The sequence below is a fragment of the Neopsephotus bourkii genome, unplaced genomic scaffold, assembly GCF_033783945.1.
Source record: "Neopsephotus bourkii isolate Nb327-2 ecotype Australia unplaced genomic scaffold, CSIRO-AGI_Nbou_v1 NB_1765, whole genome shotgun sequence".
Taxonomy (NCBI): domain Eukaryota; kingdom Metazoa; phylum Chordata; class Aves; order Psittaciformes; family Psittacidae; genus Neopsephotus; species Neopsephotus bourkii.
This window is the reverse complement of record NW_026902239.1, coordinates 534,368-561,139: the sequence shown is the minus strand read 5'-3', so window position 1 is coordinate 561,139 and position 26,772 is coordinate 534,368. Positions and strand designations below refer to the sequence as shown.

Sequence of the window (26,772 nt, the reverse complement as noted above, 5' to 3'; positions counted from 1 at the left end):
CTCCCCTTGTCGAAGAAATTCTACCCAGGGAGAACTTGCATGATCTAAATCTTTAGGTGCAATTGGGGAAAAAAAGTTACCAACAGAAAAATATCACACATCTAATAGGCTTAGAAAGACATGGCTTTGGCTTGAGAGGTCCTTCTTTTTTATGAACTGTCATGTAGGCATTTTATAGTGCCTGATTATCTACATTCAAGAACCAATTAACAAAACTTTATAAATTACTGTTAGAGGGAAAATTGGAACAAGCAGTATGGTCTTTTCTTCTGTATGTGAAAGAGAGAGTAGTTTATAATTGACTCAGAATCCTAGAACACTCATCATCTTGACAGGCAGAGCTTGTTTTTAACTGAAGAACACCTTTTTTATATGTGTTTCATTTATATCTGTAACACATGTTACACTATCTGGAAATCAGTCTCAGTAGCAAGTGCATATGTAAAATCCACATTGTGCAGACCACATTGTTCTTGTCCTCAGCTCTCCAAGGCATTTTTGGAACATGCTCGCGTAGTAATGAGGTTCAAAAAAAGTTTAAGAAAAGCTCTCTGATTGCATTAATACAGTAACAACAATTGCAACAACTAATGCTACAGTGACTGAAGGCTTTAGTGATATAATAAAACAAATCCATATAAAAGTAAAATCCTGTTCACATAAAGTGAGTCCTTTGTATATATGACACCTGCATGAGCCAGGATCATTCTCCTGCCCTTGAGTTTTAAACATGATTCTAGATTACTCCTAAAAAGCTTGAGAGCATTTCTGAGTTAAGCCACACATTGTCACATTTTGTTAGATTAGAACTATGTAAGTAAACATCTCAGTGTACCCCTATACTTACTGTAAAATATGATATGACCTAACCCTGTGTATTTCTCTTATGGTGGGCTATTAATCAGCAATTCACTTCTTCTCTATCCCACCTGTGCTGGGTGGTGGTTGTAGGTTATGGTGGTTATGGCTATTTTTCCCCTGCCTCTTTCTAAATGACTAAACCAGATGAAAAAATGGAAGACAAATGCTATCATGAGAAGTGCCATTTCTGGTACTGCTACCATTGAGTCAGGGAGACTCATACAGGATAGGGACTGCAAGTGTGTCAATCTCTGGACTGGGTCATCAGCTACTGAGAAGGGCCCGAACGTGAATATGCCCTACAAGAAACTGCCATAGGCTCAACAGGCCACTGAATAGTTTACCTTTATTTCCGAAATAACATAAATGTAGACAGCACATTCCTTGAGAAAGAATAAGATAAGTGTGTACTCTTAATGGTTACTGCTAGCAAAGCAGATACAATCTTTAAACCAACTTAACTTTCTCTTCTGGGATGTGATTTTCAGTACCTTTGCCAAGCTTCAGTCAATTCCCCTCAAGCTAATTTTATTTTCACAATTTTCAGCTGTAACTGGCCAGTTTTGTCTAAAAATATGTCTTTGAAAATATATAGTCCTCTTCTGTTGTCCTCAGAAGAGAAATAATTTTCTGTGAGTCTTCCAAGCCAAGTATGTATTTGGTCACCTTTTTCATACACAGCACCAGTGGTCCCTTCATTATTTGAAGAAGAGACTTGGTGGTAAATGCTGTAAATGTGCCTGTGACAGGGAAAGTACTCTTGCTGTTCCAGTGTTTATTTTGATTTGGTTAAATAAATGTGAAAAAATACCTGTTCCTATGTGGAGATTATTAACTTGCTATAAGTTTACTGCTTGGTTCTCTGAATATCCTGTTTCTACTTATTTCAGGCTGCGGGTGCACAGACTCCCACTGTAATTCAGCTACTGGGTTGATCTGGGCAGTCTTCAACGTGGAGCTGAGCATGAGAACCTATAGCCAGGAAGCTACCCTGCACAAGCTCTCAGGGTTACAACTGGAGGGAGGTTGGTAAGCAAAGGCAGGGTAATAGGGTTTGTTACATTGTGAATTTTTTGGAAGCCCAGTTCCTCTTCTGTAGAAAGGAAATCATACTACTGTCCCTCTCAGAGGAATATTGCAAAGGCTGATTAATGCTTGTTAAAGGTCTCAAATACATCTGACAAAGCAAAGACAAGAAAAACTAAGGAGTAAATCTCTGAGTCTGGTTGAAAACAGCGGCACAAGTAAGGATAACACAGAATATTGAATAGTCCCTCATTCACTGAGCACTGTTTACTCCATGCACTGAATGACACAAACATTTCATGGAAAAATTTTCAATGTGACCATGTAATTAAGAGTGTATTGAACTGTATATGCACAAGGAAACATAATTAAGGTTGCAAAGATTGTATCTCACTTTTGGCATTTCCTATCTTCTCAGCACTTGACTTTGCATCAAAGCAATACACTTTAAACAGTTTTTGGATAAGAGCATGTGCACACAGGTACCTGCATGCACAGACATTAAATGCAAACTAGCTATGTTTTCTCACACATACATTTTACACACATTGCCATTAGCAATATTTTCTAGCTAAAGAATATGAAAACAACCCTATTCTCTGCAGAAAGTATCATATGCCTTTTTCATATTTTACCTTAGATTTTACATTTGCTAAGCTGCTCACTGAAATTTCTACACCTATCCTTGCAGGGTTTTTATGATAGTACATGTTTTATTTTCATTGTGGACATTCTGAAATAGAAATGGTAGCTTTAGAAGTGCTTCATAAGCTTCAGTATTAAACAAAGAACTAAGAAGGAAGACTAACAACAATGTTCTTTCAGAACAGGTAATCGCTGCTTACATGGTTCTGCAGCTGATTTGGGGATGCCCAGGGAAAAAAACCTGTGTATACATAGCTAATGAATTCTTCATCCCACATCCACATCTAAGCAATACCCACCTTTCAAGTGTCGTAACAGATTTGTAAGAATATGTTTTAACAACAGAAAATCCACCCAAAATGAAATAAGATGAACATCTTTGTCAGTGAGAAGGTGGGGTCCTACAAACTCTTCCACAGATCACTCAATGGCACATATTATTCTCGGCAGCAGGAGATTATAGCACCCGCATGGCTTCTTCCTTGCACAGCCTGCACGCAAAACCTACTCTTCCTGAAAGTACTGCTTTCGGGAAAGACACTTTATTTACCAGAACAGAATATGCAGTTAAAAAAAAAAAAAAAAAAAAAAAAAAAAAAAAAGAAGTCTTGCCAGCATTTTTTTCCCTTCAGGAAAAAAAAAGAAAGAAGAATGCAGCCTCTTAAAACTCCATTAATATGAGGCCTGACGTGCTCTCTAGGATATCCCTACCTTTTGCCAGAAGCTACAAATGTATACTCTAAAGTAAACAATGGAAAGGTTACTGAAGGTTAAGGACATTCACATACTTCAGAGTGAACAGCCAGCCACCACGCTGGGAAGATAATTTACACAGCATGAGCCCAGTGCCCCAGTTAGGCTGGGCTGGGGGCTGCTTGCTGCGGCAGGACCCCCTGGGTGGGCATGGATGCAGGGAAAGGGGGCACCGCTCTCTGTCCCCACTTCCACCCTTCCCAACCCCTTGCCCATCCATCTTCCATGGGGATTCCCTGGCTGGCCTCATGACACGCTCCATGACATCACCTGTCTGCTAATAATAGCACTTCAGTCAGCCACCCGCCAGCAGAGACGATGGGTTTGGTTACAGATGCATTCACTGAATGGCTGTGTCGTGTGGTGCTGCGTTGTGTCCCCCCCCACCATTCCCCTCCCCAAGTCTTGTTTCTGTGCTACCAAGGAAACGCAGGGAACACACGCTCTTGGCGTGCTCTCGCTCCCTCTTTCAAACACAGGCACACAATTTTCCAGGTTTGCTGTAATGAAACCTCTGCTGACATCAGGGCCAGCTGCTGAGTGTTACTCAGGAGCATCCTCAGCTGTACCACTGTGGCCATTCTGTTCATTCAGTGCAGAATAAACACTCAGCCTGTAATTTTTAGAGTCATGCATACATAACCACATACTGCAGCTGAGAATCTACAGTGCCACAGCACAGCAATAAGAAAGAAAATAACTCCTTCATGCTAGTGCTCTTCTGAAATTTCTCTGGCACCCATTATGCCCCCAGAATTCCTTTCAGTTTCGAACTTGCCACATAATTTGTGTGTATTAGTCAGAACTATTAAACACGCATGACAGGAAGAGAATTGTCTTTGCACCCACTTCTGGAAAGCACAGAGGTCCTAGAAAGATCTTATGAAGATCTATACCACCTCTCTCTCTTTAAGGGGCTGTCTGTGCTTCAAAAGAGCAGTCAACAGTTGACATGGACCTTACCACGGACACAATAATCAGGACATAAGGCCAACAGACATCCTCTTATAGCTAGCCTGTCACCAAGTATCTCCTGCTGGTTGCTGACCCAGACAGATTTAAGCTATAATACAACGGCCTCAGCCTACCACAACACGTCTCCAACTTGCACAGCCTCGAAGCAGTGCAAACCACCCTAAAACGCATTCAGGCCCTGACCTCACCCTGGCAGCTCTACAAAGGAACACAACACTGCCTTGCCATCCCATACATTTGACTTACACATCGCATCCTTTCCCTGACTGGGTTCTTCTACAGCAGTCTCCTTGATACAGTTGTTGCACTGTACTTCCACAACTACATTCTAAAAATCTTCTGTAAGGCAGTCATAATACAACCACCCTTGGATGTGAGACATCTGGAAGAACTGTGCTTCTAAGCTGTCTAAACTGCTCTTCAGCCTGCTTCCACCTTGAATAACATCTACCTGGGAACTACATCTACATAGCAACTTCATTCTTCTCTGTACTAAGGCAGCAATGTGTTCTTATAAGCAATTGAAATATTTTGTTTTAAAAGTCTTATGAATATTATCAGGTGATTTTTAAACTCTCAAGACTTTAACTTCATAGCATCAGCTGGTTAGAACTGGAAAAAATACAACACCCTCCCCTCTGAGACAAGTCCCCCTGCTTTTTTATCAGAATTAACTTCAGCCCTAATACTGTAACTAGTTCTCTGTGAATGGATTTGGCTTCAAAGTGGCTCTGCCTCCATTGAGCTAACTGCATAACAGAAGCTAATGGTTAAAGCAAGGACCTTTGGAGGCTACTGTTTCTTGTTGTATTGGGCTCCTGCTCCCTCTGAATGCCAGAGTAACAGATTAACTAAAGTACATCTACAACTCTACTTCTTTTGTGCAGTTAAAATGTTAATGTTGGTATATACTAAAGGAAAAGGAGCAAGAAAAAAAGCTGACTATTAAAGAGAACAGGCTTGTACTCTCTGCAGCATCTATACCTCAGCGGGATTTCATGTACTAAAGCTGATACACACTGGGAAAGCCTTTTTCCGTACAGAAGTAAAGTCCCATTCAGTGACACGAGCTCTTTTCTTGCCAACAAAACAAACCTTGAGATCTTTGCTTGCTTCCCCCTCTTCCAGTCTCTATGTCCTGCTGTGTTTTTATTTTAGAAAAATAGTTTCAGTTCTCCTCGTAGACAGCTTGCTTGAGTGTTATGATAAATTTAAACTCGAACGTTGCCATTTTCATCTGTAGCGTCATAATGCAAAAGAACCCTGTAGAAGTGGTATGTCTGATAATTTTATTCCTTTGTTTCAGGTTTATGTATTTAAATAATGATTCTTCACCTCGTAATTCAGCTAATTTATGGTGATCATCCCTAAAGCAACTACTGAGAGCAGTGTTGGATGGAGAGGGGCAAGGGAGGAGAGAGGAAAGCAGCATACTCTTTCAGTTTTAGTACTGCTGTTTAATTTTAGGAACAGCTGAATTTCCTCTTCAACCTCCTGAACAAGTCTAACAGTGTCAGCTCCCCTTACCAGCCTACTCAGGTGACAGGCATGTCCAGCATCTTTTATTTTTTGCAGTAGTGCACATTCAGGACATTTACGCTCATTTCAGACAGATAAATATTCGGACTATAGGCTTCACTTCCAGTACCAAGTGTTCTGCATCTTCTAAACTTGCATTGCAAAGTAACCTCGTTATCTTCTCTATTAAATAATCAGTGCTAGGGTGCCTGATAACCCTTGGTGTTAACAAGGCAGGGGAAATACTTACGTTATTAAACAGCCGTACCTAGACAGATTTTAACTAAACACCTCCCTGAATCCTTACACTGAATACATCAGGCTGAAAAAGATTTAAACCTTATTGCTGCTACTGTTTTCTTTACTGACAAAGCACTATCATAAGAAATGATCTTGTAAAGCCTACAACTGTATTATGTGATTATAAAGGTTTCTGCAATTTTCTAGTATCCACAATAGGATACTGGAGCCAGACAGCCTGCAAACTGCCTGCAGAGCTTGCTGCTCCCTGACTTGCCACTTCCCATTTTCAGCCAGTGAACTGCACTAACAGAAATTAAGTTATTTAATACTTTCCCAAAACTGCCTTCTAAAACTTACTGCAGGGAACTGCTGTAAACATTTCAGGAATTATATTCTCTTCACAGTAACAGAAGGTGGTCTGTGTAACAGTAATTGTGAAGGTAGTTCACAAATTTTGTCAAATTATTTTGTTGGTCAGAAAAGCCTAATAACCATCAAAACAAAGCGATTTTTTTCCCTCTTCCACGGGTAGTCCAGAAGGCAACATCATAAACTAGTACTGTGCCTGTCTTGCCTTGAGCATCAATCATGACTATCAAATCTTTAGAGACCTAAGTTAAATTTAGAAAGAAAACAGTGTGGTTTCAAACACCACACCGTACATGCATAAAGAACAGCCAAAATAAAGCGATTTCAGTTCAGATTTTTCAGATGAGAAGATAAAGACAGTGATGCTAATGACTCATCTGACATACAGGATTAGCAACAAAAGAGCAGAGAGCGTGCCTTCCAACTATGAGGTCTGGCACTGGGGATACACCACACTCTACTCTCTCCACCTGCCACACATCCAACATGAGCTATATCAGAGCAACCATATGAGACCCATTCATCATCAGTCCATCATCTGCCATTCTGACTCCAACTGAAGCTTTACTGACCAACAGTTGTGTTGAATATGCAGTTTCTGTCATAGCAAAGGAAGTGCAAGTACCTAAACCTGATCTTTATAGGCAAATGGATGATCCATTTAGTACCAACTACCTCCCGTCTCACAGCACAGGCCCATGCAGAATCCTATTCCTTCTACTGTGCCAGTGTAACTGAATATTAAGGGTATGTTGGTGCACATGCCTTTATATGTTAGAGTGAGCAATGACAAATCAGACACACGACTGCGGACGGCCCTTCACAGTTAAATCTGACTTGACTCAAGAGCTAGCTCTGTGTTTGAAAACAAGATGCCAACAGCATACTTATCCTTGCCGTTTGTCCAGCATTAGCAAGACATGCTTCTAAATATGTAAACTGCAACCTAGCACCTTCCGCATTCAAAAGCCGATTTTGTAAGAGGCTGCAGTTTTTTTGACTTACCAGGAGATGGCGGCTGAATCTTAGGTTGTTTTTTAGTATCTCCAGTGCTGAAGACTTCTGGAGGGGGCTCCTCCCCTCGCTCAATCTTGCACTCGAAGGCAAACAGGTACTGAATGTATTGTTTTTTCAGGGAGCTGGCTGCGCTGCTCGAAGTGCCAACGTTCAAGGTGGTTGCCAGCTCACGCCACTTCTTGTTTTTATTAACCTAGCAAAATAAATGGCAGGATCGTTGGTTTGCAGCAATGTGGTTTGTTTAAGTCAGGAGACAAAAAAAAAGGGGGGGGGAAGAGGGAAAAAAAGAGGCACTTAATATCTTAGTTTGTCATTTTTTGTTTTCCTCTTTTAACTAATGCTCATTACTCCCACACGAAGTAATGCACAGACAGCATTTACAGTTATAAAACCATTAAGGAACCTGCTGATAGCAACATAAAATGCTTTGCTTGTGGAGAGCCTTATGCATGGTGCATCTTTTAAATGCCTTGCACTCTTCTAGGGCCTATGCTTTTCAGTTAGCAATCCATCTCCAAGCAAATTCATGCTTGTTCTCCCCGTCTCTGACACCCACCCACACCCACCATATTCCAATTAAAAAGCAGCTTCTAAAAACTAATTTAGAAAGCAGAAAGAGCATTATTCTGCAATTTAAGTGCTTGAGCACTGATATGAAAAATAAATTTTTCTCCAAGATAGCCACCAGCTGTCAAACAGCTCGGCCTGTAATTCCTGGTTCAGGTCCTTTCTCTTTAGGGCTTTTTGCAGGGACAGATCAATGATCCTTCGGCTAGATGAGAGGCAGAGTGAAGCGAGGCCCTTAATTAATTATGGCAGACTTCAAACACACAGGGGCTAGTCCAGGAATACTCTGTATTACAATGCTGACTGCACAACTCCACTGCGAGTCTTGTTTGCAGTGTACGGCTGAGAATATTGAGAGACTGCTCAAGAGTTCCTCAAACACAGCTGATCTGAAATAACAGTGAAGTTCATTTGTCATCCTGGGTGATACCTCTGGCTCACTCAGAGGTACCACTCAAGCAGCCAGTATTTTTGCTGTAATACCTGATGTCTCAGAGTTCATTCAACCAGTTGTGCAATTGCTAAGTGTCATCCAAGGAGGGGAGCAGCTCTGAAAAAAATGGGCTTTAAAGGTCTACGCATCTCAGCTTTTGCTGGGTATGAATTCTGATCCCATGATGACTGCTACTTGACCTGATGCCTCAGATTTTAATGACTCCAACTTAACTTGTATAGCTACATAGGTTATCATTAGCCATACTGTTCCTAAGCCTGCACGTCAGCAAAGGAAACATTTTTGACATTTCTTTCAATGTTTAATAACACCGTAACTGCTGACACTCAGAGAAGATCTTTAGAGGATAGCACTGATAGCAAGCAGGTTTTTATTTCCCTGGTACATCCTGCAAGGATCCAGGAGTTAAAGGAGACGAGATTTTCATAAACTGCCCTTGTTGAGGCTTGAAGTGCAGTTACACAGCCCTTTGTGCCTACTGGCTTACAGCTAAGTGGTGCGTAATGAACACACTGCATAATGCAAACAGGAACATTCATGCCTAAATGCCCAGTATATTGGCATTTAAAAGAAGACTGCCAACAGCTGGTCTGTTCATGTTAGGACCCCATCAATTGCAACTGTTCAGAGAATATGCACCGTTGCTGCACAGCTCCGCTCCCTGCCTCTTCCCAGGCAGAATTATGAGATGTGGAGTGCAGCAGTTGGAGCAACAGCTTTTTAGGAGAGTAGGACACAGGTGCATTTCAATAAGCCTCAGCAAGGAAGCTCTGTGCCTCTCACTAGTAGTAATTATCATTCATGTGGGCACACCAGCAAAACCAGGAGCCTTTATTTTAAGTGTCAATTTTTACCAGTACCGAAGAACACACATTTGTAACTCAAGCTCTTTCAAAGATCAGTCTAAATGAACAGCATCTATTCTTTGGCAAAGCATAATGTCTGTCATTGCAAATCAACACCAAGTGTCCCAAAATAATAAGCAAACACGAATGACTCTCTAGAATAACCCATCTGCCCCCATCTTGCCTAATTTTTGATGCTAAGAGTCATACTATGGGCACAATCATGCTGTATGAGGCAGAGCAGCTGCATGATACAATTTACCTGTAATAAAGTTTCTGAGCTAAAAGTAATCAAATCTTTATGATGCTGGGGGGCATAAGCTGATCACTAAAAACGTCAGGATAACATCTCTTACCCATATACAGCACTTAACAGCTGGCAAGGTGAACTATGTTACGTTTCTCTGCCTACCTTTAATCACAGGAATAGTTGAAATCTCTGCACTTGAATGGCCAATGATGTAATTCAGTAGTCAGACCTTATGTACTAATACTGTGTACAATTAAAAAAAGCATTGAGAATGATACTAAAAGATGTTGGGCATTTCCTTCTTGAACTAACCATACAGATTATTAAAATGTCTTCTCTTTCTGAGGATCTAATTTGTCATATTTTTAAGTTCAAATTTTGTAATTAGTGTAAAATCGTCTCTATCTGAATATTAAAGATTACCTATTTTAAACACTGCATATATGTATTTATCTATACAGCTGTGCTTAGGACCTCATCCTGCAAAGCACTGATCATCTACAAATGTTCTTGAATCCACAGAAATTATGGGTCTCAACACTTCACAGTACCTTCTAGCACCTAGCCAGAGTGATCCCCTAGATGCCAGGATGCTTTGTAAGAACATTAAGCAAGGACAGATGACTTCGAATACTAAATCTAAGGCTGCAAATACTGACTGTTTTCTCCTGCTTTCCCTTCTGATGGTGCAAGACAAGGAAACATTTTGCTCTGTAGTGATCAGTCTTACAGAACTCACAATTAATTTCAAAACATCCATTTGTAAAACTTCCAGTTAATTGCTGAGAACACAAACCAAAGCTTCTCTCTCCCATTTTTTATTCTCAGGTCTTCTCGCTTTCATTTTTCCTCTCGCTTAAGCAATTCACCTTTTCCTTGTAATAATTATGTTTGTAAGGCAACTCAAAATGTCCTGTAAGCATTTTCCAAACACAGTGAAAGCACAGTCCATGTCTTAGAAACAAATGTACCATACAGAGACACTCGGACACAAAAGGTTTGGGATGAAGGACTGTGTTTCAACGTATTTGACACCTCTTTTGAGAGATGAATTATTTGTCCTAGAGGCAGTATCCCTATCTGGGAAGGATGGATTTAAAAATCTCCTTTTCCTTTCAGTTCTATCATCTGTTACTTACTTGTAACTTTGATCCAATGGCCTTTTCCTCTTTTTTTCTTTTAGTGGAGTTACTGGATTCCCCTGAACAGGTAAAAATTTCATCTGTCTACAGCAATGGCCAATTTTTATTGAAACTCCAGAGTTTTAGGGCAATTACACAGCCAAGATAACTCCAAATATTAAAGCACAAATATTAAAGACAAACATTAAAGCACAAAACTATTTTCTTCAACAGTGTTGTCAGGGCTGAAAAAGTAATGGTGTAACCAGAAGGAAATACTCTAGAAAATAAGAGTGTGCATCAAGTTTTCAAGAGGTTCACTTTCAAGCACCACTTCTCACCTGTGCTAAACCTCCAATCTCTTTGACGCAGACGTAGAGCCTGAACAGGTCCAGGGGTTTCTTGCCCACAGCCGGCAGGCTGGCCACAGGCGTGCCCCTCTCCTCCATGAAGGTGAGGTACCGATCGACCCACATCTTGCGCTCTGGCTCATTTCCCAGCTCATAGACTTTAGTGATCTTCTCGCCAGTTGTGGTAGAGGAACTTGATTTCTAAACCGCAAGAAGAAAGAAAAGAGTTGGGGGAAGGGTGGGAGGGGAGGGAAAAGAAAGTAAGAAACTCACAACACTGAAAAAGAGAAGATGTCAAACAAACTAAAGCTATCACACAACAGTCAGGAATGAAGGCTACTAGTTCAGGCACAAACAGTACATTCTGTCCATATACGGAAAACTCAGCTTCTAAAACAAAGGGCCCAAACTCCCCATTTTCATATTTCTTTCGCTGATTGGAACTTTGAATCCCAGAAGGCAAGTTTCTGATGCTGCCTCATGTCATTTTACGAGGTGGTAGCTCTCACACAGTGATTCTCACCCACTTGTTTCAAAGTGCTTTGAAAGCAGTAATTTGAGTAAAATTAAGCATAAGCTTGTCCCACACAAGTTCACGTAATCCTAAAACCAAATCAAATCAACCATTTACTCTTTGGCCCCCAAAATAGGCTAGAAAGCCTGAAAGTGTTCCTCCAGAACAGGCATTGCAAAAAAGTAGCCTAAAGTGTGATTCATGGCAGTACACTGAGGAGTAGTGCCCTCAGAGTCACAAATGGTTATGCTTTACAACCTGTCACACCACTGTTGGCCAAAAAGCCAGATGAGCAAATGCCTACAATACAAGGAGACTGGGGGCAATGCTGCGTGTGAACTGACAATTAGCTTCCTGAGCCAAAAATGCTCCAGTAGGTGCTACTCTCCTCCCTTGAAAACAGATGTATCAATCTCACGTGTCCTACCTTGCAAAGAGAGTGTGTATTAAGACCTGCTGAAAACAAGGGATGCACAGCAATCAGAGCTGAACCGCCACTAGGAAAAGTGAAAGAGGTGGAAGAGAAGAATTCTATCTCACGAGGCAGAAATGCAGAAGCAAACCCCTTTTCCTGCTATTTGGACTTCACAACTGATGAAAACTCTTGAAGCCCTTTCCTTCTCTATGTGGATATGGCAGAAAGCACTGAGGCTGCTACACAAGCTGTAACTTCTCACCAGATCTTCTCTGTGCAGTATAACCCTGTGAGCTGGGCTCTGTGCCATGTGTGGATGGGCTGCACACTATCTGAGCTGCCTTTTGTCTGACAGCAGAGAGGGGCTGCTGCTACTGCAGGAAGACCCCCCCGATTGCAGAAGGTGAAGTGATTTATCAGCAGTGGGAGATAGGAGTGGTTCAGAATTAAACACTAGAGGAAAAGGTTGATATAAAGCTTTGGGAAAGGAGCCAGATTTATGAAGGGAAGCGTATAGTGAAATTCTAAACTTTGTTGTTGATTGCAGTAGACACTTTAAACTCATCTAGTCAATCACTCTTTCTCTCTTTTCCTTTTCCTTATTTGAGCAGGAGACAGCACTATTCTGATGAAAACAGGAACTTACTTCTAGTTGAACATCCTTGAAGAAGACCCTAGCTGTACCTCACAGATGCTACAGAACCACCCACTTGGTCTGTGTCCCTGCATAGCGCTGGTGAGGACTGGCACTCAACGCTACGAAAGATGCAGTGGGGTAGCATCCATCTGCCAACGATTTTAAAAGCATTGCCACCATTCATCTCACATGTTAGCCTGGAAAATATGACAGGCTCTGTATCTCCCTCCAGCCATTAGCTGAAACTTGGCAATGCTGGAGGAGAGCCAGGAGGAAAGAGATGTGAAGCCAAGGGGGGTGACCCAGTAGTTCCATGAGCCATTGCTGTTCTTTCCAGTGAATGGACATTCATTTTAATTAAATAAACGGCCTCCTGTAAAGTTTTCTGCCTTGCTTTCCGATACTGTAACTCCCCTACAGTAGCCCTTCTTGCAGACAGACATTATTACCTTTCTTACTTAGAAATGAGATGCACTCCTGAATTTACTTAAGCCAGACTCAGTTGTGTTACAACACCTACTGAAGTCAGAGTCAGGGCTGAATTTGCTTTACTAATACTAAGTGGCTGGCAGGAAAGTACTCTGACATGAGTCTTGCAGATTACGCAATGAAACTACAAACGGATTCTGTAACAGCAACCAGTTTACTCAAAGCATCACTTCCAATGTATCTGGGTGCTACAGAAAACCAATTTCACTCTTTTCAGCAAATACACTTTGCCAAAGATTTTTCAGGGGGGGTGAGTGGAAAGAGGGAAGTAAGCAAGTCATGTTGCTACTAATTTGATTTTGTACCGAGAACAGATATATGAGCACACAAGCTTGAAGAGCAGAATAAAATGGAGCTACTCCACTACCAACTGCACTAAGAACAGTCCGCTGCTGATTAGCATTAATTTTAATCTGACACTTATGATGCCACAGAACTCTAATAAAAATGAAGGTGGGAAATTTCAGCTTTTATCCATCAATTTTTGTATGTGCTTATATTCTAACATAGGAGGCAACAAAACAGTTTCTGTTTCACTTTTGTGGTAGTTTCTGATTAAGAATATTCAGATTTACCAGTTTTACATCTTCATTTTTATATGGTAAGATTCTCTTTTTCAAATCAGATTCAGGGCAGAACGGAAAGAGTTAAGAATTTCTCATTCTGGGGTTTTCTGCTATACAACTCAAATGATGCTGCTTTTCAGCAGTGTGGCAGCAGGCTTTAAAATGACAGTATAATCTGAAAACTTTTCACAGCTTACAGAAGGTAAGAAGTGTTCCTTACTGTGTGAGCTTTCAGGTTGTCATGCTTTGTAAAATGGGTGCAATTTTCTTCTAAAACGAAATGTTAACTTTAGAAGAATGCACTGGAGGGGAGAATGCTGTTCCTCAACAGTGAAGATCTTTTTCCCTTCTCTGTTTTTATAAATGTAAACATATAAAAATGACAGATGTGTGCAAGCTAGACTACACACAAATGAACTTCAGTTCCACATGGTAAGGTTCAGCTGGAAGCCTAAATTTGTCTATAGGTACATGTTAACCCTCAGAAAATAAGGGTTTATTACAAAATGATCCCATGAAGAGGTTGTTAACTAAACTGAGTACGTGCCAGGCAATGCTGGAAGAATACAGACCATGAGCTCTTCTGTAAAGTTTGCTGATAATTTTGGTGATAAAAGAATGCTAATGCGAGCCTGTGGCACGCACCTTTACCAATTTAGTTCTATCCTACTCTGCTCTTGATCCTGAGCACTCCTCTAACATGGTATGACTGGCCATGTTTAACTGTGTGATCGAAAAAACCTTGCCAAAGTTTGTGGATACTAAAGCCAATTCCCATATTAAATCTGCCTAACACCATACCTTGTTTTTAATACCCCTACCACCTATTAAAACTGTTTTATACACACACCCTTGTATGGTGAGTCTGCAGAATCCTTCAGAGCAAACACAAATTTCTGCAGGACCTCTTTTCACATTAAGGCAGTGGGTAGTTGTTTCTGTACGTATCTTTAAGCACCTATATTTATAGAACTATCTACTGTTCGCTTCCCCCACTTCAACAAAGAATTTGCCAATATTTCATTTATTACATAGACCTATTTTGCTGCAGAACAGAGTGTGCATACACAGGCAGCAAAACCTGCCTAAAGTCAAATCTCTGGCAGAGGCTTTTGCAGGACACAATCCTTTGTCAAGATTTCCTCCTGAAGGACTCTGCAGACACCTCACAGCTAGCACCATGGAGATACGGTTCTATTCAGGTGTATTCACTGCCATGTTCATGTGTACCTACAGACAGTGAGTAGCATTTTATGGGTTTTTCATAACCTACTGTTTATTCATGTTGCAGTGACCCTGCATAGTTCACACACACTTGAAATTTCACTTCTGAAGAATTTTAAAGCCACCTTGCCACTGTCAGAGATTCACATTATGTGCAAAACTAGCACAGCAGAAGTGTCCTTTTACCAATGTACCTGAAGAGCCCTCAAAACATCATGCTCAACAATTCCTTCTCCACGTTTTCTCATACCTCACTTCCATATAAAACTAGTGAAAGAGAGGATCACAGGGATACTGTGAAGTGAATTACAGACCATTCATCCTTGCTTTTATCCTCTGCTGTAATGGAAAAGTTGTAGCACATGAAGTAGCTTTGGGATTTAATGAACAAATTCAGGTTGTCTTCAAGTGTAACGAAACGCTTGGAATCAATCATTCCAGTCTATGTCAGGCTGCTGCTGAAGTCAATGAAGTTATCCAATACACTGGCCTTCATAGGTAAAAAGGGATCAACTAACTTACAGGACTTACTTTTTGATCATTCCAAAACACTACATTTATCCGTATCTGTGTACCAAGAAGCTAACTGAAGCTAAAGATGCAGCAGCATTTGGACAGAAGGGCATTCAGAAGAAACTGAAAGCATAAACTTCCCTCATTTATTTTTTCTAATGCTGTACTTTGGCATATTTACATGGAAAAAACTCCATGTTCACGATGACTCTAGGGTTTGTTATTCAGTTTATGCAATGAGCTCAGGAATGCACTATCATTTGGTATCATTTGGTAGCCTTGTAGAGGAAGAACGTGATGTGTTGCCACAGCCTGTGCAGTAACTCCTTGCTTTCCTCCAGAAAACTGCCCAAACAAACAATACCCAAAACACTACTACGAAGAAAATTATCAGAGTTTTTGGTACCACACTTTCAGAAATGCTGTTGAGAAAAAGATGAGACTTTGTGGGAACAAGTAACACCAGCTGCCTTCTGAGACTCAAAGCCGCTGCCAATAAATATCAAAACATTAAGGTGGTGCATTTCATGCCATGCTGCCTCTTTGCTCAGGGGTTTCACCAGATGTCTGGCTTTCGGATGGGTAGACCTTTTTCCTTCCAATTGGCCTTCCTCTGTTTGCCCTGAGAGACAGTCTTCAACATATCACTTTGTGAAAACTAAGCTGTTGTCAAAGAATTGTTGCTAATTTAAGTGCACATTAACATTGTAAAAAACCCTTAATATTCCTCACCGCATTATATTTCAGTATTTTTCTACAGAAAAATTGTGATCATTATTACTTTTGGAAAAAAGAAAGAAAAGAAAAACAATATATATTTTTCTAATTCAAAAAACAACAAAGCAAAAATGACCAAATGGACATTTGCTCCAAATAGGCTGTATCCGCTTAAGCCTTTTGTCTATATATGCATATGCATTTTCTGTTTCTGTACATATAGATACGTATAATGATGAAATTCATTTTTAGCTCCACACATCTCTCTCAGGTTCTTCTTTACAACCTGCATGAGAATGACTAAACATTATTCATCTAAAAATAGCTTTTTAAAAACATATACACATCAGGTTTCCCTACCCACAATCTGGGTTATTTCAAAGTAACTGAATGAAGCAAATCAGAAAATTTCGTTTCAAGACTTTTGATTCTATTTTCAAATACACATTTAAAAATGTTTTAAAAATAGACCTGGCAGTGTTTTTGTGGTGCCAAGTCTACAATTCAAACTTTGATAGATATTCAACAGTGGAGATTTCTCACTTTGTTTTGTTTTGGGTTTTTTTTTTCTTAAATAATCCTAGCAAAGACAAGCAGCAACCAGAGTGAAGTCAGTTGTGTGAAGGAGTTTGGGCCCAGGAACAGAAATGGAGTTGTCCTTAACAACACATTCGGCATGCTTGAAAGCTGATGCATTACAGAAAGGATGTTTTCTTCACAACAATTGCTGTATTACCACACAGCACACTTGCATGATGCACACAACTTTACTCTTTCTTATTTCAAAGTACTCTTGGGACAAATTTTGCCCTGGGATAAGCATGCTCAGGCCCCACTGAAGCCAGACAGTGGAACTTACAGTCATGTGTCCGAGAGCAGAATTTGTACCCAGAGTTATAAAGAAAGAAAACCGTTTAGTGGATAAATAATGAATAAAAGGAATTTACAAAACAAACAAGCAAGCATTAAAGTATATTTAATTACAAAAAAATTAACAAAAACCAAAAAAACAGAGCCACTTACAGGGCTTGATGGAGTCTTTGGCCAGCCTGGGCTGCTAATGCTATCACTTTCATCTCCATGAAATGAGGAGATGCTAGCAGAGCTTGGGGACATTGGGGAAGGGACTGGCAGGTTGCCTGGGGTTGGGGGCTGAGAAATACCCTGAGAGCTGTAGCTATCCTGTGGTAGAGGAATAAAAAAAAATAGTATGACAAAGGCAGGGCAAACTTTATTAAAAACAAAAAAATACATCCAGTTTAACAGACTGACCAACTGTTATATATAAAAGATATATAAACAGAGAGACACATACAGAAAACACACACATATATAAATATATTTATATATATATAAAAGTTATAAGAACAACATTGTTAATTAGTATAATTTGGAAAGTTTGCTGGATGCTTGGCTGAAGTCACTAAGCCACCATGCTTATTTCAAGCTCACATGGAATGCTAAGCATGGGTTTCCCCTTATGAAAGAAAGAAAAAAAACCAAGCCGTTCACCTTATTTGAACAAATAAGGTAGGAAAGCAAAACATTAAAGTATGCTGCTGCTGCTGAGGCGGCCAAAACAAGAAGCTACAACTGAAGGCAGAGAAAAATGGCTGCAAGTATTGAAACCAGGCAAGACCCTTCTTTCCCACCCACCTGGCACAGCTGAATCCCCACGCAACTTTTGGCTTGGGTTGCTTTGCCCCCGCAAGTTAAAATGCCGTGAGAACTAGTAACTTTCAGATCCACACAGTGAAGGAAAATAGAAAAAAATATAAGAAAAGAAACAAACAAAGAGATTGCACGTGAATGGAAAGGCATGCAGGAAAGAACAGAAGTGGGTAGGCCAAAACCAGAAGATGAGAGACAACACAGCAGACTTTTGCGGGCTGAACCAACACCACGTGCGGAGATTGTAAATACCTTTGACTTGCTCTCGGGTTGGGGGGGTCCTTCTTCTTTGCCATCTGCTTTGAGAGGAAGGGGTAGTTTGGACTCACCGGCTGTCATCATATCTGCAAGACCCATAGGTGCTAATCGAAAACAGGAGAAACAGTTAAGCATGACTATGTCTGGTTTTGTAGGAAAAAACATGCTTCCTACTGAAGACTGTGGCGCCACATGAAGCAGGAGTTATCCCACCTCCGTCCTGTTATCCTAGCATCTGGAAACCTGGAAACCTCTTCAGTTGAAGTAAGGAAATAGAGGAGAATGAAGGAAGGGAGAATACAAAAACCATACAACAACACTTTACAGAGTAAAATTCATTCTTCATGCTGCTGGTAGTCTTCAGCTGTCTCCACATTTGACCACTACGTTTTAACAGAACAGCCTATTTTAGTAACTACTGCAGCCCTTTAGCAACAGAAACATGTAAATAAAAAAGATGTGCATTTTGCTTGCCGTGTTGAATCTGAGAAAAAGGCTGACTTTCCCAATTACATTTGTATGAAAGTTGGCGGCCAGCAGATAATTCCTGCCCCTACTGACTTCAGTATGAATGGCTCAGCCACTGTGATTCTTAACTACAGAACTATAAGCTGTAAACTGTGCTCTGTTGGAGAACCGGCACTCAACTTATTCCCTTCCTGCCAAAATGAGGCGGGACTATAATGAACACATAAATGTCTTTCTTTGATAACCACATGCAGTTGCTTCCCAGGCGTGTGGGGAGCTAAAGGGAGTTTTATTTGAAGATGCTAGTGCTATGTATAGTAGTATTGCTGCAGAGCTGCTGGGTTCCTGGATTTCTAGAAAGATGCAAGAAATATTCAGACAAATAGGCACAAAATACTGCACAGACCAGATGCTAGGAGGTGCCATGACACTGAATCAATGCAAATAACCAGAGAACAACAACAGCAAGACACAAGGCGATTCTTTCCCTGCAGAAAACCACGTGCACAGCATTTGCGAAAGACTGGATTATGCTTCCTTTCTCTCCCTTTTTTCTCCCCCTCATGCCCTTCTTTCAAAGGTAAGAAAAACATAGAATAGAATAACCTACAAGGCAATAGAAAGGAAAAAAAAAACAACCCAACATTCCAAACTTACACATTTTAAGAATCAGCAAAGCATCACTGTTGAAGCAAATAAATAAATCTGGTCATTACCAGACTTATGCGCCCCTCTGCAAAATGACAATGCTGGCTTGCACTAGGCAGCAGGCACGCTGCATAGCAAGCCAAAGACAGGAGGGGATAAAGAAGCTTTAAAAACACTTCACAGATTGCCCACTACAAAATGATTACTGCACATATTCATGTATTACTATGTTTTAGAAAATAATTAGTTTTAATTACAGCAGTGAGAGCATGAGCAGGACTCTGGCGAATACACTGGCAAGCTCTGCAGTGCTAATTTGCTAGTATCTTTAGCATCACTGCAGGTTGAGACTACGGATCTGCCAAAAAAACCTACCCAACCATGTGCCATGTGAGTTTACAACTGTATGCTCAATATTCAGCTTTGAAATGCCCGTGTTTTTCATGGGCACATCTTGTTTTTTTTCAAAGCACATTTGTAGCCCAATCAAGCCCTTAAAGTCATCACAACACATAAATCATAATTGAGATTGAAAAAAAACCCAACCCAACAAACTTGAAATACTTAAGATTCAAGAATTGGAACAAAAAGCCTTTTTGAAGTGATGCAGCTGCAGAGAAAAATCTATTAGGATCAGCTAAAAATGCTGTTATTTTTATGTATGTGTGTGAAACCCCAACAAAACAGACAAGTAATATGACACTGGGAAGCCAGCATTTGATTTGTATGCATTTTGCCCTTATACTCTGTTTGAGGAGTTGGGGCAGCTTGTGACCATTATGAGGTGAAGGAATGCAGCCTAACACATTTTAGATACGAATTCCACCGTTAAGAAAGCCACCAAGTTATTTTTCTTTCAGAGTTTTTTCTAAAATATATGTGCAAAACGGTCAAATGCATGCCACTGTCTGGTTTCAAACTGGGATGCAGAACTGTTATACAAAATCCATTTTAACAGTTAACACATTTCGTGCTGTGAAAGCGCTAAAAAAAAAGTCTGATTTTTAGTTTCAAAGCAACCAAAGATGACCCTTCCCCTCTAAAGCAATTTTAGAGAGGTCAAACGAAGCAAAGTTAACAATCACACTTCTTCACCAGAATTCTGCATGGTGAAATCCTTTGCTATCTCACTGTTATCTAGGTTGGCACACGGTCTTTCTATTACAAAGAATACAGTAATTGTGCCCACTCCTGGCAGTCCCGTTTCCATCAGAATGCCTTTATAAAAGCTCCTTTTCAGAGAGGTTTAAGTTAACACTTCATATAAAGGGCAAGTAACTCTAGTTTGAAAATCACCACACATATTCTGACTGCATTAATCATGTTTAGAAATTAAAAAATACCAATTCATTTTGGCTTTTGACTATTTCTTGTTGGCACATGCAAGTGTATAATTGGAGACAATTAGGAAAAAAAAATAAAGCTTCCCAAAATCCATTTCACTTTTTGCTCTAAAACGTTTACTTCATCTACATCCTTTCTGCCTACCTACAAGAGAAGTGCAAGGATTTTACTGGCAAATTGCAAGGTTGTCTACTTTCCATATAGGTTTCCCTAGGAGGTTTCCACACCTACTGTTGAAATGCTGTTTCATAACTTCTTGCAAATGCACTCTGCAGCAGTTTGCAAACAGACATTCCTTCACTTCTTTTAGCAAAGCAGTACAGCAAGAACATTGTTTTGACCCTTTTTGAGCAGTGAAATACTGTTATTGTCATGAAACTGCTAAAATAAGACACGGTCTCTTTACACAGCTACTAATAATTCTCTGTGTGAAGTGCAGACCAAAGGATAAAACATTTTAGAGAGGAGGATGACAGGGAAATCTTGACTCAAAAGGTGTTGTAGCGTACCGTGAACAGGATTCAAGTAGTAGCCCCTGGCTTATTATAAGAATTTAAGAGCTAGAATGATTTCAAAAAGGCAAGTATGGGTCAAGGTCCTGAATTAACTATTCCACACTGAATTTAATGTACTCAAAAGCAGATATTGACATGAATAAAACTGCAGCAAAGTATTTCTTCTTGCTAAAGGCTGCTCTATCAGTCCCAGAAGAGGGTGAAATACTGTAGGAGTAGCAATACACAAACATTGTTTTTCTCTTCATTGCTAGTGCAGCAACAAATCACACTCTGCAAAACAGAATTACTACAACCTTTGTAAGATATTCCTTCCTCTCTTCCAGGAAGAGAGGAAGGAAAAGAAAAAGCAGCAAGCTTTTGGTTCATGTGGAGTTGGAAAGAGGATCCCTACTGTTTTTATGACTACAGGAAAAATGGAACAGTGACAACAGCATTGCCTCATGTCCTGCCATGAATGACTGTCCACCTCTGGGGAAAAGCACAGGCCAGGGTGCTTGGGCAACTTCTCTGGAAGGGATGAGTAGGCCACCAGGGACCTCAGCACTGCACCTCCTTTCTGCCTACTAAGGCTCGTTTGAGGGATGACAAGTGCACGTGGTTTGGGACGAGGGCATCTATGCCAGGAGCTGGCTTGATTTGTAGTCACACAATGACCAGTGGATCATGGTCATCACTTGCTTGGAGTATAGGTGATGGGGTACCTCAACTGCTACCAACTGCTGGCATCCTCCAGAAAGTTTATTTAAATATGCAGTATATAACAGCTCCTAAATGTTAGAGCCAGAAAACAGTAAAAAAAATGAGGCTTTCATTTTTCAGAAAAATGTAGCCAAGCAGAGCAAAACAACTGAGATTTCTAAAAAAAAAAAATTAAAAAAAATAAAAAAGCTTCACATTCATAAATGATTGCTTTTCTATCAGAGATTCATCCAAATAAATACAAAGTCAAATATATATGTGAAAAACTGTTGCCTCTATTTTTAATGTTGTTTTAAGAGCATCCTTTTAATAACTTCTTTAGTTCAAATGACTTTCCCTAGAACTTCATGTTTTATGTAAAGTACTCTGATGTTAAAAATTTGTTGGGAATAATACTACCCAGAAAATGGAAGGTTTCAGTAGAACAGAAATGACAGTGAAATTAGGACAGGATCCTTGTGGCAGTAAGGAGATTAATGCTTTTTTTATTGTTTTGTTCATCTCCAGAGGTAGCAGAGAACGAGTGCCAGTTTCTGTGTAAGCACAACATGGAGATCTGAGAGATCTGAACTCCATGTTACTTCTTTTTAAAGATAATTTTCACTAGAGCTAACAAGGCCTACAGCATGAAAGAGAGATTTTATTTTTGTAAGTTTTGTAAGCTTCCTTTCATTCTATGTATTTTTAAAGCCTGAATTTTAAAAATAGGAGGAAAAATATAAAATACACATGGGAAATGTGAACTTCCATAACAAAAGGGCAGTACATAAAATTTTTCTGAATGGCAGCTTGTTCCATAATTGTGAAGGAACCCTGACACTTTTTCTTGAAGCTTTTGTTATTGTTATGGATAGGATACTCTATCAGAAGGATCTGTCTTCTTTGATCTTATGATTTCTGTGTTCCTAAACTGCTCTACGTCAGCAGATGCTGGTGATGTGTTATTTGATCCACAGTCACTTTTGAAGTAGTTCCAGGACGCACAACTGCAACATGATTTTCCTTTCAATTGTGACATTAATTAAAAAAAAAAAAGTAATAATCAACAGGTAACAAGGAGATATAAATACTACTAAAATGTGTGGCAAAACCAGTGTTAGCTGTACTGAAGCTCCACAACCATATGAAAACAATCCCATCAGCATCAGAAATCCTCTATTTTAGAGTAAAACCTAAAAGTGCATTTGATGAAAATGGATATAACCAAAACCTACGTTCCTCCCTCAAAGTGGGCAACACAACTGCACCCTCCAAAACCCAGACAATCAAGAAGCCAACTTCTACCAATTGCTTACCTTAGGTTTTTACTGGCCTCTAACTGTAATCACAGTTGCTCATGTTCAGGGTATGAAAGCAAGTTAACTAATGTCCAAGCTTCACTCTACCAGCAGCCACTCAGTTGCATTTGGTTTTGGCCCTAAACATCGACTGAACCCTGGTTTATTGGTGACTTTACATTGAGTGTGTGGGAAGGATCAAGAACCAGATAGCAGAACTGGTCTCTGTGTCACAGAAAATGCTATTACACAAAGCCTGTAAGTAGGTATCACTCACAAGTTCTCCACCTCATCAAATGCACCTTATCAAATGCAGGGCTGGAGTTGATCCTGAAGAGCTTCCCCAACAAAAGGCACCACCATATTGAAGTACTGTATTTACACTTGCCTTAAGCTCAGCCTTTCATTTCTTTTACCTAAGCAGAAGGATGTGTCAGGATAGAGGGAAGTACAGCAATCCCACTGCATGTGCCCCCTGCAGTATACTCACACCTAATCTTCTCTTTTGCCCTGCTGTCCCATGCGCGTGCTCGTGGACGCTGGCTGCATAAAGCAATCTAGATGCATGTCTGCTCACACACAGACGAAAAGAGGTGTACTGAACTCCTCCAGTTCATCTCATACTTACTTTCCATTGGGTAATCTTTGAATTAATAAAACTGGAACAAAAGAAAACCTCACAAATGCACTGGCAGAAAAAAAAACCCTGATAAATGTTTAAATTATTAAAAATCCAATATTTCAGAATGCATAACACAATAAAAAGAGTATGACTACCCCATACAAAAGACTGCTAGGATAAATGGCCTTGCATTGAACAGATTTCCACTGTATGAAATAACGAATGGCTGAATTATCTGAACAAAAAACCTCTGTGAATCTTCTTTTAAACTGGTTATTCCTTAGGAATACATAAATCTTCTTAGGCAGGGCACTCTGCCATCTGCTTGCTGTTGGTTATTTTTGCAGCTCTGGGGGCCAAAGAAAAAGAGGGAAAAATTACTTCTGCTAATAGCAAAACAGAATTTATAGCACAGTTTCAATGCTCAGAAGTAATTTTATTTCAGCAAGCCAGACAAAACATGTAAGTACACAAACAAAACACAATATTACCTGGGACAGCTCTAGTGGGGGAAAAGCAAGCTATTATCTAATGGTCTTTTGAACAGCTTTTCCCTCTTCATCCAGACGGTGAAGTGTGCTGTCTGGATTAACCAATAGCTTCCAAGCCAGCACTGGAAAAAGCCCCTTTTTTTGTTGTTGTTTTGATTTTCTTTAATTTTTTTTTTTAATCTTACTGATTAACAGCTTTCTTCCTGTTTCTTCTGCTTACCAAAACCGTAACACAATACTGTTGAAAACTATGACACTGTTAGGTGGCTCACAAACTCCTATATAGACGAAAGAAAACTTCTAGACGTACTACACATGAGATTCTCACAGTGGCCATTTTCTGTGCAGAAAGCAGTGACATGTAAAAGTGACAGGGAGGAAAGTCAGGTAGGGAGGCAAGAGATGAAGGCATGAAATGGGCTATGCAGGGCAGAGAGGATGATACCGAAAACAGGCTCTTGTCAAGATCCGATTTAAATAGTAACGTATCTCTACAGAAATAAAAGTAGAAATGAAACCAACTAAGGAACAATGTCAAATCACCCTGGCACAACCTATGAGCTTTCAGAAAAACTTCAAAACCTCCAACGTTTCAAAAAGGGCTAATGTAATCAGTAAAGCATGCACAGAAACTCCATGACTGGAATAAGTATTTGAAAGGATCCACTTCAAGGTCATTAAAACTCCATCCAAACCCACCCCCATCAAAGGATTGATCTTTACTGAAGTATTATCTTGATGGAGGATAACTGTTAGGAGTTCAAGCTGAAAACGGACCATGTAGTGCATTTGCACAGAATGCATTCACCTGTCTTCAGTCACACACAAAGCTGCAAACAATGCTAAATTCACAATTTACGACATAAAGGATAAATTCAGCACCTACACTGAATATTTTGTGGTTTGTGTTTTGTTGGGTTTTTTTTTTCCCCAAAAGGCAGCTATGATTAAATTTCATATACTGATATTTAAATAAGTAAATGAAGAACCCTATATATGGTTATATGAATTTTAGAAACAGTAAATATGGCCTATGTTTTCAGAACAGAGTAATTATTTTAAGTGTTCAGCTTAGAGCATCTTCAAGTCAGAGCAGGTGCACATCTCTTTTTTTAAACCAGTACCACTTTAAATATCTGAAACTGCAATCTTGGCAAGTAAGACACTGAAAAGCTACAGCAGCCTCTTAAAAGATGAGGCTTTTTTATCCTTCCCTCTCTTGCAGACACATACACACAAATATACTTGCTAGTCAACACCTATGTCAAACTGGGTCCAAGTGTTGCTGGAACTGTTCAAAATATTGTACTCATCTACATGCTGCACAAAAGGACTTAATGAAAAACGTATGAGTTACTGTACAAAAAATGCTAATACTTTAGCCCAGTTTCAAATCACTCCACACTACCCAGCTGGGGTGAACCGAATGAAGAAGGCCATCCCTCTGACACCAACCCAGGGCTGATACTGGTAAGCAGATTTGTGGAGGAAAGCCACTGCTGAAATGTTACCCACCATTACCTGTTGAACTGTTCACCATGTTAGGTGCCATGCTGTAGGGTGGAGCCTGTGGGTTCATCAAGCCAGAGCTGTTGTTCATTGGCTGAGTGTAGGGGGAGCTGGATCCCATAATACCACTCTGATTCATGGCAGGAAAATTGCCTTGCCTGCAAGAAGAAAGAGCACACAGACCATCTCTCATTAGGTACCTCACTGCTGAAGATGCTGTGGTTTGTCACAGAGTACATCTCCTGTTGTTTGCCAATAGCTAAGAACAAGGCACACAATTCATTTTATCAACATGGGGAGCTCTGAATTAGTCTTGAATTAGTTACTGTGTATCTGAGACAGAATTTGACTGAACACAAATTTCAAGAGATGCCTACAGTGTCATTTTATGTCACAACCAATCAGCAGAAGAATACAATTCATATTATTTATCTTATCAGTAAACAGCAATGTGATCAGGAGTCAAAATCAGAACCTAGCACTGGCATAAAAAATATTCCAGTGAATTGCCATTTTGACTATGTGATAGAATTCCCTACCCGACACAGCTTAAGAAACAGTGAAATGACCAGAAGAATAATGGGTACCGTAGACTGTTTCAGATTTGTCTATCTGACGTTATCGCATTGAATACAATGCTCATCTTTTGTCCATGACATCTATGTCTGATCTTACAGAAAACCACACACATACTACACTCTGTTGCAACAAGAAACCTCAGCACAGCAGAACTACTTTGGTTTTGAAAACTGTACAATGCTTTCATGACTGAGACTTAAAGTTCGCCTGAAAAACCGCCCTAAATGAAGCCAAATTCTCCACATCTTCAGACCAAATATTTTTGAAGGCTAAACCTTACCTACTCTCAAGTTGTAAAAAGTATCTAACTATGTTTTGTACTTGGTTTATCAAATTCTACAGATAAACTGATGCACAAGGAAGAAGATAATCCAAGTAAGCAGAATAACCCAATGTAATGCACGATCCAACTTCAAAAATAACCTTTTATTCTTTTAATCCACAATACAGTTTTATATGTACCTTATATACATATACCTTTTCTTGGTCTAGCTGAAGACTGCACATATTATGGTATGTCTGTATGGATATACGAATAAAATCATACAAAAAACACAGGCAAAAATATACTTACCTGTATATTCATAACCTGTAGGAAAACACAAAACTAAGAGCTGTT

At 39.9% G+C, this 26,772-nt stretch overlaps 1 protein-coding gene across 10 annotated transcripts in view; it reads right to left on the bottom strand.

The window, feature by feature from the left end:
• The window catches only part of ARID1B (AT-rich interaction domain 1B), a 331,009-nt gene that overhangs the window by 16,928 nt on the left and 287,309 nt on the right, over positions 1-26,772 (bottom strand). For 4 of the 10 annotated variants that reach the window (XM_061378216.1, XM_061378218.1, XM_061378223.1 and 1 more), the window contains 5 exons: positions 25,581-25,732; positions 17,993-18,102; positions 17,093-17,251; positions 10,986-11,195; positions 7,396-7,600 (listed from right to left, as the gene is read on the bottom strand). In XM_061378216.1, the coding sequence (XP_061234200.1) occupies positions 7,396-7,600; positions 10,986-11,195; positions 17,093-17,251; positions 17,993-18,102; positions 25,581-25,732 (836 nt within the window). The remainder of the gene's footprint in view (positions 1-7,395; positions 7,601-10,985; positions 11,196-17,092; positions 17,252-17,992; positions 18,103-25,580; positions 25,733-26,772) is intronic. The other 6 variants (XM_061378217.1, XM_061378219.1, XM_061378221.1 and 3 more) reach the window with 3 other exon arrangements.